The 15929-nt window shown below is 37.4% G+C and overlaps 1 protein-coding gene across 1 annotated transcript in view; it reads left to right on the top strand.

The window, feature by feature from the left end:
- LOC122732955 (transmembrane protease serine 11C-like) overlaps positions 1-15929 on the top strand; it is a 101632-nt gene that overhangs the window by 1508 nt on the left and 84195 nt on the right. Inside the window, exon 2 of the mRNA XM_043973409.1 lies at positions 4649-4767. Coding sequence (XP_043829344.1) covers positions 4649-4767 — 119 coding nt within the window. The remainder of the gene's footprint in view (positions 1-4648; positions 4768-15929) is intronic.

The raw sequence follows: 15929 nt of genomic DNA, 5'->3' as shown, positions 1-15929 counted from the left end.
CCATTTTTTGTCTTTGTATGTCTAGTGCTTAGCATAATACCTGTCATAGTAGATGCTTAATAAATCCTTGCTAACTGATTGAACCCAGAATAGTATTTTTAATCAAGCTGATAAATTAACCAATGTTGTTAAAATGTATTTCTTTACCAATGAAAGTCATATATTACTTTGAAGTATCATCACCAGTCAATTATTACAGTGAATAGACCGACCTCCTCTTACACACAAACACATATGCATACACACAGAAACAAACACACACACATTTTGCATGCCAGCTCTTAGTAAAATAAATCTTTCCACACATATGATTTTCCTTCTACCAGAGTTTATTTCAGTCAAATAGGCAATAACATTTGTTGATCACCAACCCCGTGCATAACAAGTAGTATTTGGTTTTTGGAGGGGGCACATAGAAATGATCAGGTCAAATCACACCATGTACTAGTTCTCCACCTCCACATTTTATAAAAGTGAAATCAAGTTACAGTGAACATCATGGTTATTTTTGAAGGAGAAAATAAGTGGAGGAACAAGGCAAGGACAGTTCCACCCACTTTGTCTTGGATGGGAGTGGAAGAAGTTACTGAATGTATATATGTATACATGTGTATGCATTATGTATACATGGATACATACATGAATTATGTCTCAGGTTCTTTTTGATATGTACTAGCCAAAGTCACTGCCTTCTCCATGCCTCCCCAAGCTGCTAAAACAGTATAATCCCTCAAAGCATTGGTCAAGGATAATCATTCTGATTTGTTGTACAAAAAACAAAAGAAATAATAAAGGAGATTGGGGTGGTGGTGGTAGTGAAAAGAACACTAGACTAGGAAATGAGACCAATATTTTATTTCTAGACCTCCTTCTAAATCTGTGACCTTGTTTGAATTATTTAACTTCTCTGGGATGATTCCCTCATTTATAAAATGGAAAACTTAGGCTAAATGATCTCTGGTAGTATATCTTCCAATTCTGTCTTTCTGGAATTCTATAACAAGATAAAGAATATGACTGCAAGGATCTTAAAGTCTAAGGCAGTAGAAAGAATAAAAATACATTTGAAAATATAGATACAATACTTAGTTTCCTCTATAGCAATGTTTTATGTGCAAATTTATGTTAAAGGTCACAGAAGAAATTTATTTGGTGAAAGTTTTTTAAACAAAATCTAACCTATGGATTAGCTCATTTATGGGGTCAGTAATACCTTATTATAGAACATTTTTTACTTTAGTAATTAAGCTACTTATACATCTTTGTCTTCAAAAAGAACATGTGATTAACATCATTTGGACATCTGTATAATTCCTTAAATTAAATTAAGATTTTCCTTAAATCACCACAGACTTGTAGGAACAAATACAGTGACTCCTAAAACTATTTAGAATAACTGACTATTTGCTCCTAATTCCTAGTTTCCTAAGCCATCTTTTTAAAAGTTGCTGGAGACTCCTAATGGAAATTCACCTGAGGTTGTCTATGCAAAACCAAAGCATCTGGCAAACAGTGAAAATGTCTAAGCAATCATCTAAAATTTGTACATGCTCAAATATTTGACATTGGGTATTCAAAATGTCTATATGGTTAACAGGATTTATACTTTCCATCAAGATGCTTGACATCATAGAAAGGCATTCTTACATGGGCACTCCTCTTTTGGATGACACAAACTCAGCACCATTATTTCGGTTTTTATGACCTTTAAAAAAACAGGGTTTTCTGGTTCTTCATTCCTAACCATAATTTCAGGATTATAATTCTGTATTATATTTATATGTGTACCTATTGTTATCCATAATAGAATGTAAATTTCTCAAGAGCAGACATCATTTCTATTTTAAATACAATCTGACTCTTGGCATCATCACTCAAGTGAAATTGCTATCTTCAAGATTACCAGTGATCTCTTAATTGGTCAATCTGATGACCCTTTGGCAGTCCTCATCTTTCTTGACATATCCGCTGCATTTGTTGTTATTGACCACTTTCTCTTTGTATATATTTTCTCCTCTCTGGTCACTCATGACACTACTGTCTCCTTGTTCTCCTCCACTTAATAGCACTTTCTCAGTGTTGCTGGTTAATCATCTAGTTCGTCCTCTCCCTAATTGTGAATGTTCTCCCAAGTTCTGTCCTAGGCCCTCTGCTCTTCCCTCCCTATACTCTCTCTGGTGTGAGGGGCTGCTGAGCTCTTTTCAGGGCTGTTCATCCACATTTGATATTCACCTGATTTACCCAACTCTCACCTGTTGCTCCAAGAAGCTGTAATGTGCACAGTGTCCACACCCTGGTAAACCCTATTGGTAGATGAGCTAAACCATGTTGAGGATAACTGGTAGGTCTTCAACCTATCAGTGAGTTAGCAGGGATGTCTACCACAAACATTTGAAGACTTTCCCAGGTGGATTGGGTGGGTAAGAACTATTCGTTCTAATGGCCATGAAGGCAGCTGAAGCAGGCACTAGGAGTGCACTTAGAGCTTGTTCACACATCAAAGATGCCAAGGTCATCCACCGCATCCCAAGCCATCACCATCACTGGACTTAGATGACTCAGGAAGAGAAAGTAAGGCTGACCACTCTGCCTCACTTAAATCCAATTCATGCACAAGTCAAGGCATCACCCATGATGTCATTCATCCTCTTCAAAAACTAAGGATGGAAAAACAACAACAGCACTATATATCGGTGACCATATCAGATCCTATGGGGTTAATCAACAGCAAATTATCTCCAGAGCTTTCTATCTTGCCCCAGTCTCTCCCCTGACATTTTGTTCCCCCATTACCTATTGCCTATTAGACATTTCAATCTGTGTGTCCCAGAAGCATATAAAATGTAAAATGTCCAAGAGAGAACTGATTGTCTTTCCACCCAAATACAGCCATCTTCTAAACTTTTCTATTTTTATCAAAAGAATTCTTCCAGTCTCCCAGGTTTGTAACACAGCTGTTATCTCCAACCCCCCACTCCCTCTCAAGACACATATCTAACCAACTGCCAAATCTTGCCATTTCTACCTTCACAATGATAACAATAATTAATAATAATAGTTAACATTTATGCAATGTCTTAAAGTTTGAAATATGCCTAACAAGTATTATTTTATCCTTACAACAATCCTGGGAGGTAGATTATTATTCCCATTTTTACAAATAAGGAAACTGAGTCAGACAGCATTTGAGTTACTTGCCAAAAGTTACATCGCTATTAAGTATTGCACAATGTCTTTCATATGCTACCTATTAACTCTATTCACACAAATACTACCTTGGTTCAGGTCCTCATCAGTTCTGACAAAGATTATTGTAATGGCTTCCTGATTAGTCTCCTTGCCACTAGTCTATTCTCATTCCAAAATGATTTTCCTTAAACAAAGATGTGACTATTTCACTCCACCCATACAATCAACTCTAGTAGTCAGTCAATAAGTCAATAAACATGTATTAAGTGCCTACTATGTGCCAGGCATTGTGCTAAATGCTGGGGATATAAAAAGAGACAAAACAGGGCAGCTAAATGGTGCAGCAGATAAAACACTGGCCCTGGATTCAGGAGGACCTGAGTTTAAATCCCACTTTAGACACTTTGACACTAACTAGTTGTGTGACCCTGGGCAAGTCAGTTAACCCTCATTTCCCCGTGCCAAAAAAAAAAGTCAGCCTAAGCTCTCAAGGAGCTTACAGTGTAATGGGATCCAAATGACCTTAGGATCAAATATGAACTCTATGGAGCTTTTAAAGCCCTTCGCAAACTTGCCCCAATCTCATTTTTATCACCTCATTGTACATCACTTTTCCCCCATACTCTGCAATCTAGCCAAAAAGGCCTTCTGTGTATATAACATTCCTGTCAGACCTTCTTTATATATCATATTCCTGTATATATCTTGTTTCTATATAGTTATTTATACTTGCTTCCCCCATTAGAGAAAAGATTTTTTGCCCTTCTATCTCCAATGTTTAGTACAGTGACTAGTAGACAATTAATAAGTGATTGTTGACTGACTGGTAGTTCCTCACACTCAGCACTCCATTTTCTGTCTCTGTGGGCCTGGAAGGTAATCCCTATTTCTTTCTACCTCCTAGAATCTCTCCCTTTCTTCAAGGCACAGCTTAAGTCCTTCTACATGAAGGATCTCCTCAACTGCTAGAGTCCTCCCTCTCAAATTAACTTACATAACAACTTTTAATTCATTTATATTTGTTCTCTTTATATTTATTCTGTATGTATATATGTTATATATGTATATGCTATATATGTGTGTGTCTTTGTGGTTTCCTTTGTTATAATATAAACACCTTGCAAATAGGAATCATTTCTTTGCATCCCCAGCATCTGTTAGAGTCCCTGACATAGAGAAGGTGGTTAATAAATGCTTCTTTAATTATTATAGAAATATAGCCGATGTGACATTGCATCCAAATGTAACAAAGTTGAATGCTGGTATACTTAATTTTTAAAACACCATGAACACATTATTAAGTAGATCATAATTTTTTGATAAATCACTTCTCCAAAGCTATATCAACATTTTCTGAGCACTTGATTTCTATTTTACACGCTGTTTCTTCCATAGGAATAGTACCAAGAGACAAAAAGAGCAATATAAAAATATTAATATTTCCCTCTCTACTTCACAGGTAAAACACCTTTCTATTACCACATCAGCTTTAAAATTAATAATGTTGACTACGACAGCAAGTTTGGCAAGCCATATGCTCAAGAATACATAGATCTAAATGAAAGGATAGTGTCTTTGGTAAGTTTTGCCTTTTTTTCCCTCTTTCGCACAATGCTTTTGGAAGTGGTAGAAGTCAATTCTATATATTATAATAACATACTAACACAGCACTTTAATTTTACAAAGTGTTTTCCTTATGACAACCTTGTGAGGTAGAAGTATACATATCCCCATTTCTCAAATGATTAAAGCAAGGTTCAAAGAAGGTGTAAGATATATACACAATCGCATAGCTCGTAATTATTGATGCCAGGATTTGAGCCCATATCCTCTGATCATTCCATTATACTATGTTGCTTCTAAATGTAAAAAAATCAATTTAGTATCTTCCCCATCTCTTTTTATACCTCCAGTTGAATTTGATTAAAATGATTCTTATGATATAAATATAATACCTTGGAAAATTTAATTCTTAAATACATTGAAGGGTTTTTGACCTCAGAAAAATGTGTACTCTCTCCAACAATACAACTTATGACCTATCTCATCTTGTGGGAATCCTATTTGTGTCCTCCTCTATATACTCCACAGAATCTCCTCCAAGTCCTGGGAGTCTTCTTCTTGATAGAGCCAATTGTCCGTTAGTTATTCTTCTCTCTAATTTTCCAGTCACACTTTAATGATATAGTGTTACCCTTCTTTCCTGTGTAATTCTTCACTGACAAGATAATAAAGTTTCTTTGTATCCTGTGTGGTTAAAAATAATTGCTATAGACATCAGTTTGGGTTAAGCATATATTAATTTATCAATATTATACAAGTAAAGGATTGACTACATGTCTCCTTGACTTCTCATGGTCTCAGGCCTTTTGGTAGAGAAAGCAGGAAGAGAGCTCCAGCATGCCAGTTAGTCAAAGCAGGAGGAAAGCCCCAAACGAACCATTTGGCCTCCTAGAGAGACACCATGTGGTCTCAAGAAGACCCAAAAAAGACAGACAGTGACCATGTGCTCTCAGAGAGCCAAGGGAGACCCATTAGATGCCCCCAGAAGCCCTAGAAGCCCCAGAAGCCTTAAAAGACCTCCACAACTGGTCTTCCAATGATTTTTTTATCCTCTTTTGATAGAGGCATGTCATTATACATTGATCAAAGGTAATTGGGTCATTATACATCAAACAAATCTAATTGGTTAGCATCTTTCAACTCTATTTATTGACATGACTTGAAGGTGGTCTACATTAAAATGAACTCTAGGGATGACATCATGGAAAAGAGTGCAAAAAAAATCCTCACTCAAGTTGCTCAAGGCAAAGTCCATTATATAAGTATTGTTTAATTCCAGCAATCTAGACAAAAGGATTCATCTCCATTCCTTTTTTCACTTGGGTTTGTCCCAAATGAGATTTGATGCAGTTTCTGGAGTAGGGAGAAGAAAGGACTGATTCTTGGGTCCCCAACAAATCAATTATTAGTACTTATTTTCTCACAACCCACTCTGCATCTCTTCATGGCTTTTTAGGTGCTGCAGAATTTTAATTATTTGGAGATTTTAGTGTTCTTTGACTTGTTGACTTATCATATCCCTGGAAGATTATTCATGTTTAAAAAAATTAACCTCTGTTGCTGGGGAAAGAAAGCTTAGGGTCAGTAAAAGCATTGCATAATGTCACAAAAGCAATATAGCCTTCATCTTCCTCCAATTCAATGGGTCTAGTTCAATGTCTGTCCACAAGTGTCAAGCCAAGATATTATAGTGTTGAGCCAACTCAATGGATTGTCCATCTTACTTCACATTGTAGTATGCATGTTGTTGTTGTTGTTGAGTTGTTTCAGTCTCTTTGTGACCCCATTTGGAGTTCCCTAAGTAAAGCTACTGGAGCAGTTTTTCATTTCCTTCTGCAGCTTATTTTACACAGGAGAAAACTGAGGCAAACAGGGTTAAGTGACTTGTCGAGCATCACACAGCTAGTTAGTATCTGAGGCCATATTTGAAATCTGGTCTTTCTGATTCCAGGCCCAGAGCTCTATCCACTGAACCATCTAGCTGTCCTCATATGCATGATAGGTATATTTCATTAAGTTTGTTTTTAATAAGATCATAGATTTTGATCTAGAAGAGATCATCCAACACAAGTACCTCATTTTACAGATAAGGAAACTGAGGTTCAGAAATGTTTAATGTCTTGCCCAAAGCAACAGTAGTATTATCAAAACAACAACTCAAACCCAGATCCTCTGACTCTGAATCCAACCCTTTGATTATACCTTGCAGACTCCCATTTTCTGGTATGGATAATTAGACCAAACACTTTCAGGATGATTATAGATCTAATGTAGGAGGTTCTATGCAGTGGTTTGGGGCTTAATGCAATCACTGTGATGCCATCTACAAACAAGAGCATCTGGAATACCTTATCATCCATAAGACATCTGCCTTTCATTTGAACTCTCACCTGAACCTCCTCCATGACAAGGGTAAACACTCTGAGCAAGCATCTCTTGAAGTTAAAGATATTGTTATACACAGTTACCTCAACTGTTACAGATCTCAAGGAATCTTATATGACTTTAACATGAGAATTGCTGCACCTTGTTGGAGAAAAACGTGTAAGCAACATTTTGATCTACCCAATAAAATCCTTTTTCTAGAGTCAAGAAATAACCAGTCTGGTGGCATTTTATATTTTCAAAATATTTTAGTGGATTGTCTGACTATAAAGTTTTTATTTCCTCTAGAAAATCATCTGTGAAAGATGGCCTATTTTCTTCTTGTACCACTTTAGGGCCTACTCGAAACCTGGAAAAGTTTTGTAGGTAGGCAACAAATCAAGATGAAGATAGGAAGCCCCCAGGCTTAGGTTATTTTTTGTGACATTTCCCTCTTCCATACATTTGTATGAGGGACCAAATGAATTTGAGGGCTCCTAAAAAGTGTAGTAAGTAAGCTCACATAGCTTTGAAAGGATTCTATGTTACATTCATGTTAAAATGAATTTGAAGGCAGAGAATTCTGATAAAGAAATTAATCAGGGAGCTAAATGGACTTTCTGATCCTAAATCAGGTTTAGAGACTATTTATGGATAGTGAATCTGCCCGCAGGTGATCAAGAAATAGGAAGATTAATGATTATTATTAATAATAATAGACAAGTCTGAAGGCACAAATGAATTGTGATGAGTGGCTCTGTTTTCCAAAAACTTGGTGCCTGGAGCAAGGAACCTCCTTCTGAAAACAAAACATCCAGTTCTGCTCAGGGAAACAGAGAAACAACATTGCCTCTATGCCCATGGGAAAAAGCTGATCAAGTTTTCCTCCCTAATCTGATGACTAAGTGTGTGAGGTTTTTACTTTTCTAAAAAAGCCATATCATGAAGCTTCTGGGCATTGAGCTAAAAGAGAGAGGACAGAAAGCACGGGAAGAACACCTCAGCTGAAGGCACTGGCTGAAGCTCAAATCTGGAAGCAGAAACTCCAAAGCCTTGTGCCAAGTAGTGCCTTACAAGGCCAGCAGAGCACTAGTAGCCAGGAACTACATGACACCAATAGGAAGTAAGGTATTCACATGCTACAGAGATGACCTACCTAGAAGAGACTATATCCCTGACAGAGACTACATACCACCTAGAACCACTGGGGACCAAACCCAATAGGAAAAGCACAATATCACCAAAATCATCAGTAGCCATGAATACAAGAGTTGCCCCTCCCTCCATGAGCATATCCTAGCCTCAAAATGTACCACTTCACAATATGCCCTAGTCACATGTACTCCCTGCATGGGAACTATTAGAAGATCAGTGAGTTGCTTAAGACACAGAGATACTAAGTGTCTGAAGCGCTATCTAAATTCAGGTCTTCCTGATACCAAGTCTAGTACTCTATTCACTACATCAAATTTTCCCATGTTTCTCTAAATCCTTCATAGTCATTTCTTATGGCACGATAATATTCCAATGCATCCATTTGCCACAGTTTTATTAAGCCACTCCTGAATCTACAGGAAACTCCTTCATTTCCAGTTCATTGTTATTGGATTGGTTGCTATAAATACTTTCAACTCCAAAGAAAAAGAGCAAAGGATGATGTCAAAGAATTGTCTGACAAGAAGAGAAGATAGGCTGATGACAATTCTTTGATGACATCCTTTCCTCTTTTTCTTTGGAGTTCTATATCTTTCTTTTCTTTTTTTTTTTTTTTTTTTTTTTTTGGTTTTTTGGTGAGGCAATTGGGGTTAAGTGACTTGTCCAGGGTCACATAGCTAGTAAGTGTTAAGTGTCTGAGGCCAGATTTGAACTCAGGTACTCCTGACTCCAGGGCCAGTGCTCTATCCACTGCGCCATCTAGCTGCCCCAGTTCTATATCTTTCAATCAATTATGAGATAGTAAATAAGTGATCCATTTTTAATATCACCTAGGAAAACCTGTTTGTTTCCTATTAATATCCTCATCAAGGATACCCTTGATTTCTATAAAATTGTCCCTTATAAAGATTTTTAGAGATAAGAGAGTATATATACATATATGCCAGTAATAACTGATTTTTTAAAAATTTGGATGTTAACAAGTTCTGATTTTTTTTCTATACCTTTGTTATCTTTCTTTCCTTCAAATACCTTGTATATCTGGCTCTCAATGCCCTCAGAACTGTATGACCTTCACGATCACATACTTGATTCAATCTGGCTGCCTTATCCATATTTGTTTTCTCTAGTACCATTTCTCCATCCTCTCTAAGCACCTCAGGGACTGTGATACTAGGATCCAAATGTGATAGTTTTATTATCTTCAATTTTTTTTAATTGTCAAAATGGTTTCCACAAATATTTCTCATTTGTCATCTGCTTGTATTCCTCTTTCTATTTGGATCCTTGAATGCCCTTGGAATAACTTTACTTAGGTGGATCTATTGCCAAGCTTCCTTTAATCTGCTTTTATCTTCCTTTTCTTCTTTAAGAAATGATACTAGGGGCAGCTAGGTGACCCAGTGGATAGAGCACCGACCCTGGAGTCAGGAGTACCTGAGTTCAAATTCGGCCTCAGACACTTAACACTTACTAGCTGTGTGACCCTGGGCAAGTCACTTAACCCCAATTACCTCACTAAAAATTTTTTTAAAATGATACTGCTCATAGTTGTCCATCATGCTGCTTCTCAAGGTTTTACAAAGGAGTTGCTTTTGTAACCTGGTATTGCCTTTGGTAACCATCTGTCTTAAATGTGTAAATAAGTCAAACATTTATTAAGTAAAGTGTTTTCTAGATTCTTTCAGTCTCTATTTTGTAGAAATTAATTTACAGTGGTTTAACTCTGGATAAAATTATTATAATTCATATTTTTGCCATTTCTGTTGTCTATTTTCCCTGTTTTTATTTTAAATAATTCCAAGTGAAATTTTAATTGTACTTCATATCTTTTTCTCATTTCTATTCTTTCTTCTTCTTTGTTAGAAGTTATGACTGTAGCTTGTACAAGTTGATATTTAGCCATTGCACAGTCAATTCAAGAATAACCACAATATCAATAATGAGCCATCAGTTTTATTATTCGTGATTTCTGGTGTTCACTATGTACAGAACCTCTGAGTTATTTTTTAAATATTCATGGTATAGAGGTGTGTTTTCTCTATAATTTACAAATCTTCAGCTTTTCTAAATTCTTTTTCCTAAACCATACTTTACTATATATTTTTCTCATCCTCATTTTACCTACCTCTGCATTGAAGATGCTATAAATATTTTGGTGTATATGGCACGTTTCTATTCTTTCTTGGGGTATATGTTCATAACAATTTCTATACCTAACAATCTTAAAGATATGACAATTAAGGAATAAAAATGTGTGCGTATATATATATGTGTGTATATGTATGCAGCATATATTTCTTAACCATGTATAGAGCACTATAGTAGGCCCTAGAATAGACACAAGGTTTGGATAAGATAAGTTTCTGTCCTGATAGAGTTTATAAGCTAGGTATGACACATATTCATGCAGCACAGTGGCCTAGATAGGCTCTGCTCAACTGAGGCTACAGATGCTAGCAATGTACACCATCTTCTGTCCTTCACTTGTTACTGAGATTTGCAGAGTTTTAAGTGCTAGGTAAAGCCTTCCTCTTCAAGAGGAAAATTTGGGGTCCCAGTTCATATATTCATTGGCTTCTCACCCCAATCTCTGGTATCTAAAGAATGTTACTTATTCCAATAATAATTCTTGGATCTCTAGTTTAGAGTTTCCCCAAAGAAAGGTTTAAAAGTAAAAAGAAGGGAGCAGCTGGGTGGTGCAATGAATAGAGCACCAGCCTTGTATTCGGGAGGACCTGAGTTCAAATCCAGCCTCACACACTTGACACTTGCAAGCTGTGTGACCCTGGGCAAGTCACTTAATCCCCATTGCTCCACAAAAAAAAAGTAAAAAGAAAAGGTACCAATGTACAAACGTGAATCAGGTATAGAACAGGTAGTTTATTCCACACAGAAAAGACAATACTAAGCAATAAAAAATAATACACTTATTGGAACAGAATCTAATAACTCATCACTACCAGTACAATCAGTTGGAAGCCTAATATTTAAGCTTTTAAGGAGGATATAAACAGGTTTGCAAAGCTGCTAATTAGCCATTTTATATTTCACCTTTACTGAGCAGTTTGATCAAGCAACACATGGTTTCATATTTACAGTGGCTTCTCTTTGTCTCACATCACCCCTTGCTGCCAGTTTCCTCCCATTACTGCTAAAAAAAACAACTCTGATTGCCATAGCCCTTGGCATCAGCTTTCTCTTTCAACTACTCTCCATAGTATTAAGGAAAATAGGTTCTCTCCGTGTCTATTAAGGAAAGAAAACACAGAGAGGCAAAAAAAAAAGACAGAGGCCCCACCTCAGGTTCACCTTGTTAAGTCCCCCAGCCTTAGACAGCATATGAGTAAGATCTATAGGATGGGTAAGGACCTGTCTTTTGGCATCCCTCACTGATGGTCACACCTTGTCATCTGGGAAACTGTAGTCTAAGAAAGCCATCAACTAGAAGCCTCTTCTTGCATCAGATGCAGAACCCCCAGCATGTTAATACTTTCATGGGGGGCAGCTAGGTGGCGCAGTGGATAAAGCACCGGCCCTGGATTCAGGAGGACCTGAGTTCAAATCCAGCCTCAGACACTTGACACTTACTAGCTGGGTGATCCTGGGCAAGTCACTTAACCCCCATTGCCCTGCAAAAAACAAAAACAAAACAAACAAACAAATACTTTCATGGGACAAAGATGATCAAGGGGCTACTCAGGGTACCAAGGGTCTATCACATCATCCTAGAGTGCCCTGGCCACTATTAGACATGGAAGTTCATCCTCAAAGGCCTGAGCAATGAATTACATTATTCTTGGAGTCTTTAGAAGTTTCCAGAGGAACTCTGAATGTATGCTTCCTAGAATGGCCTCAAAAGGTTCACTCAACCTTGCTACATACCATATTTTTTAAATGAATAATAGAAGAATATAGAGATATAAAGGAAAGTACTTTATTAGTTCCAAAAGAGGAAAGTCATATTTATTGTGAGAATTAGAGGAGGGGCAGCTAGGTGGCACAGTGGATAGAGCACCGGCCCTGGATTCAGAAAGACCTGAGTTCAAATCTGACCTCAGACACTTAACACTTACTAGCTATGTGACCCTGGGCAAGTCACTTAATCCCAATTGCCTCACCAAAAAAACAAACAAACAAAAGAATCAGAGGAAGCCTAGGTCAAAGTTGTCAAACAGGCCTGGCTGCAACATTCTCAAATGCTTCCCAAACCAGATTAAAATATAATTTGGAAATATTTAATACAATAAAACATAATGTAAATTAATGGTTTTCTAAATCAATAAATATGTGGCTTACAGGTTTGAGTCTGATACACCAACCTAGAGGACCTGGTATTTGAGTCAAATGGGTAGAAATTCAATCAGTGAAGCTAGGAAATGGGGATATTACACATGAGATATAGAAAGCATGAGTAAAAATACAGAAGGAACTAGCCAGGTATTTGAGGAGCTAACAAATATTACCACAAAAAAAAAAAAAAAACAGTTGACCTGTGGGTCACAAAGGTACTTGTTGCCAATAGCCCAAAAAAAAGGTATTTGTCCTCTTGTCTTTATAGGCAAAATAGAAAAGTAAGGAAAACACAAGGCTTTAGGCTGGTTTCTAGACTAGTCTACTATATTATAGAAGAAGAGAAAATAAAATAGATGTAAGAATTCATTGAAAAGCAAAGTGTGGGGGCAGCTAGGTGGCATAGTGGATAAAGCACTAGCCTTGGATTCAGGAGGACTTGAGTTCAATTCTGGCCTCAGACACTTGATACTTACTAGCTGTGTGACCCTGGGCAAGTCACTCAACCCCCATTGCCCTACCAAAAAAAAAAAGAAAAAAGAAAGAAAAGAAAAGCAATGTAGCCCTACATGGCTTCCCTGGGCATTTGTGTTTTTATTATATTGTAGCATGTGAGTATTCATAGGGAATACTATAGATTGAGCTGCACTATAAGCTGCTTGAGGTCTCAGGCATGGAATACATCAGAAGGTTTGGTTTTTATCATTTTGTTACAAGGTCAGCAATAGCTATATCTATGTCTATGTACTGAGGATTTCTCTAGTCTCCCAAATCTACTTGTGTCAGAGGTCATGGGATCCTAGCTCAGAGATTAATACAGTTTGTTAAGCACATGTAAAAGGAAACAGTGTCAGATGCAACTGGAAAGAGAAAATGACACCAAACTCAGCATGTCTAAATGCCAGGCAAAGGAGTTCTGAATTATACTCAGTAGGCAATAGGGAATTAATGAAGTGGGGGGGGTGTTTTTTATTTGGGGATTTTGGGGGTTTTGTTTGTTTTTAGTAAAAGTGTTATGAACTGATAAGGAAAGTTAGTTTAGCAGTGATAGGAAGGACCTATTTGCAAATGCAAATTGGAATGAACTGAGAGTCCAGTTTAAGCCCTATAATAAAAAAGGAATTGGGAGAATTTGGTACTCCACTCTCCAACCCTTTAATCAGAAGGGAGAAGAGACTGAGGTAGTGTCAATCAAGGCTGGAGGTAGCAATATGATGGTAAGTTTAGAAATGTTAAGCTTGGGGGCAGCTAGGTGGTACAGTGGATAAAGCACCAGCCCTGGATTCAGGAAGGCCTGTGTTCAAATCCAGCCTCAGACACTTGACACATACTAGCTGTGTGACCCTGGGCAAGTCACTTACCCTCATTGCCCCACCAAAAAGAAAAAGAAAAATTTTAAAAAGAAAGGATGAGCTTATCCTGGGAGAGGCATTGAAAACAGGAAGGGCAACAGATGCCAAGTGGAGAGTTTTACCTTCTTGACTTCCCTCCACATCCTCTATAAATTGGCTCCATTGGCCAGCTTTCAGTTTCTCAGACACAATGGTACATCTCTTTGTTCCATGCCTTTGCACCAGCCATATCCAATTTCCAAAATGCTTTGCACCCTCACCTCTACTTCTTGATTACTCTGGCTTCCTTCAATACCAAGCTCAGGTACCACCTCCAGGAAGCTTTTTCCAGTCCCCTAAGTTACTAGTGTCTTCCCCTCTTAGATAATCCCTCCTCTACTGTACTACATACACTATATTTACCTAGTTATTTATATGTTATCTTCCCATTAGAATGTATATTCTATGAGATTATGGCCTTTTAATTTATTTTATTCTGCACTTAAGAAATAAAACAAATATTTCCATATTTTTGCCTTTCTTTATATCACCAGTGTTTATCACAGCACCTGGATCTTGTTGTTCAGTCATTTTCCCATCACATCTCACCTTTGGTGACTCTATTTAGGGTTTTTTGGCAAATATACTGGGGTGGTTTGCCATTTCCTTCTCCTGCTCCTTTTATAGATGAGGAACTAAGAGAAACAGGGTTAAGTAACTTGCCCAGGGTCATACAATTAGTAAGTATCAGGCCAGATTTGAACTCAGGAAGATGAGACCTAGCACTTTATCCATGTACCACCTAGCTGCCCACCTGGCACTTAGAAAGTGTTTAATAAGTTCTTGTCAACTGATTGTTTTTGCTGTGTCTCTGGGCTGTCAGGATCAATGGAGCCTTCCATTCTTCGGCTTCTAAGTGATCCAAGGAGAATTGGCTCCATCATTCTCTTTTCATGTTTTGTGTTTTTGTAAACTCATGGGGCAGGAACTGTTTTATTTAATGTTTTTTTTTCCTTCTCATCATTCTCTTTTGAATGTTTCTCAAGAACTTTCACTCCCTTGTACTAGTCAATGTGTGGCAAGTGGGATAAGAGGATTTATCTGCCATTATATAAAGAACAGAGAGTGGCAATTTACAGCAGAAACACATGGTTGGAGAAGATGTGCTTGGACATAGTTTGAGACTGGAAGTCCCTAGATTCCCCTAAAGATGCTACCTTCTTCGTCAGGGGGTTGGGGAAAAGAGGAAGGTCAAATACTATCTTCTTCTATTATTGCATTCCATCTGAGAGTACAAAGGAGAAAACATGCTTGAGAAGCAAGAGTGATGAGGCTAGTCCCCCATAGATCTCTTCTAGGTCTCAGAGGAGAAAGTTCTGAAAAAGTCTATTCTCCTGGGCTTGTTAGTTAGTCATTAGGACACAGCTCCAGTGAGAAGGGATAATTCAGAGGAATTTACTGTGACCTCTGAAAAGAATATGTCTCTCCTTCAGCAAGGTTCCAAGTGGCCACACCCAACTCTTTGAGACATACTTTAGTTTGACAAAGCAACATGTCCTATATTTTCATTAACTGTATTCACCAAATCAATCACAGGTTCCTCTGATCACCCCTGATATATTAGCAAAGGACAGTCTCCAATAAAAAAAACAAAAACAAACAATTATTTGACTCCTTAAAAATCTAAGTGATATTGTGTTCTTATGTCTTAAATCCTTGATTCATTCAGTCACTAACATAGATATGCTTCATCTTACACAATTGTACAAAATTACAACATACACCTTAAATAACAACAAAGCCTGTGATCCCTATAGTAGATAGCAGCTTTATATTAAGTTTATTCCAAAACACAACAAGGTGGAGTTTGGGGAATATTTCCAGTAAAAATCATGCAATCACCATTTTTAAAAGCTCAGTCTTTTGGCAGACCATGCATGGAAGAAAGTGTTGTTAAGTATTTGGTTGAAGCTGAAAGTCATATCCTGAGGATTCCATAGAGACCTATGCTTCAGTTGAAGCTTTGAGAAAGAA

This window comes from Dromiciops gliroides, chromosome 6, assembly GCF_019393635.1.
Source record: "Dromiciops gliroides isolate mDroGli1 chromosome 6, mDroGli1.pri, whole genome shotgun sequence".
Lineage (NCBI taxonomy): Eukaryota > Metazoa > Chordata > Mammalia > Microbiotheria > Microbiotheriidae > Dromiciops > Dromiciops gliroides.
This window is presented reverse-complemented; position numbering and strand designations above follow the sequence as displayed.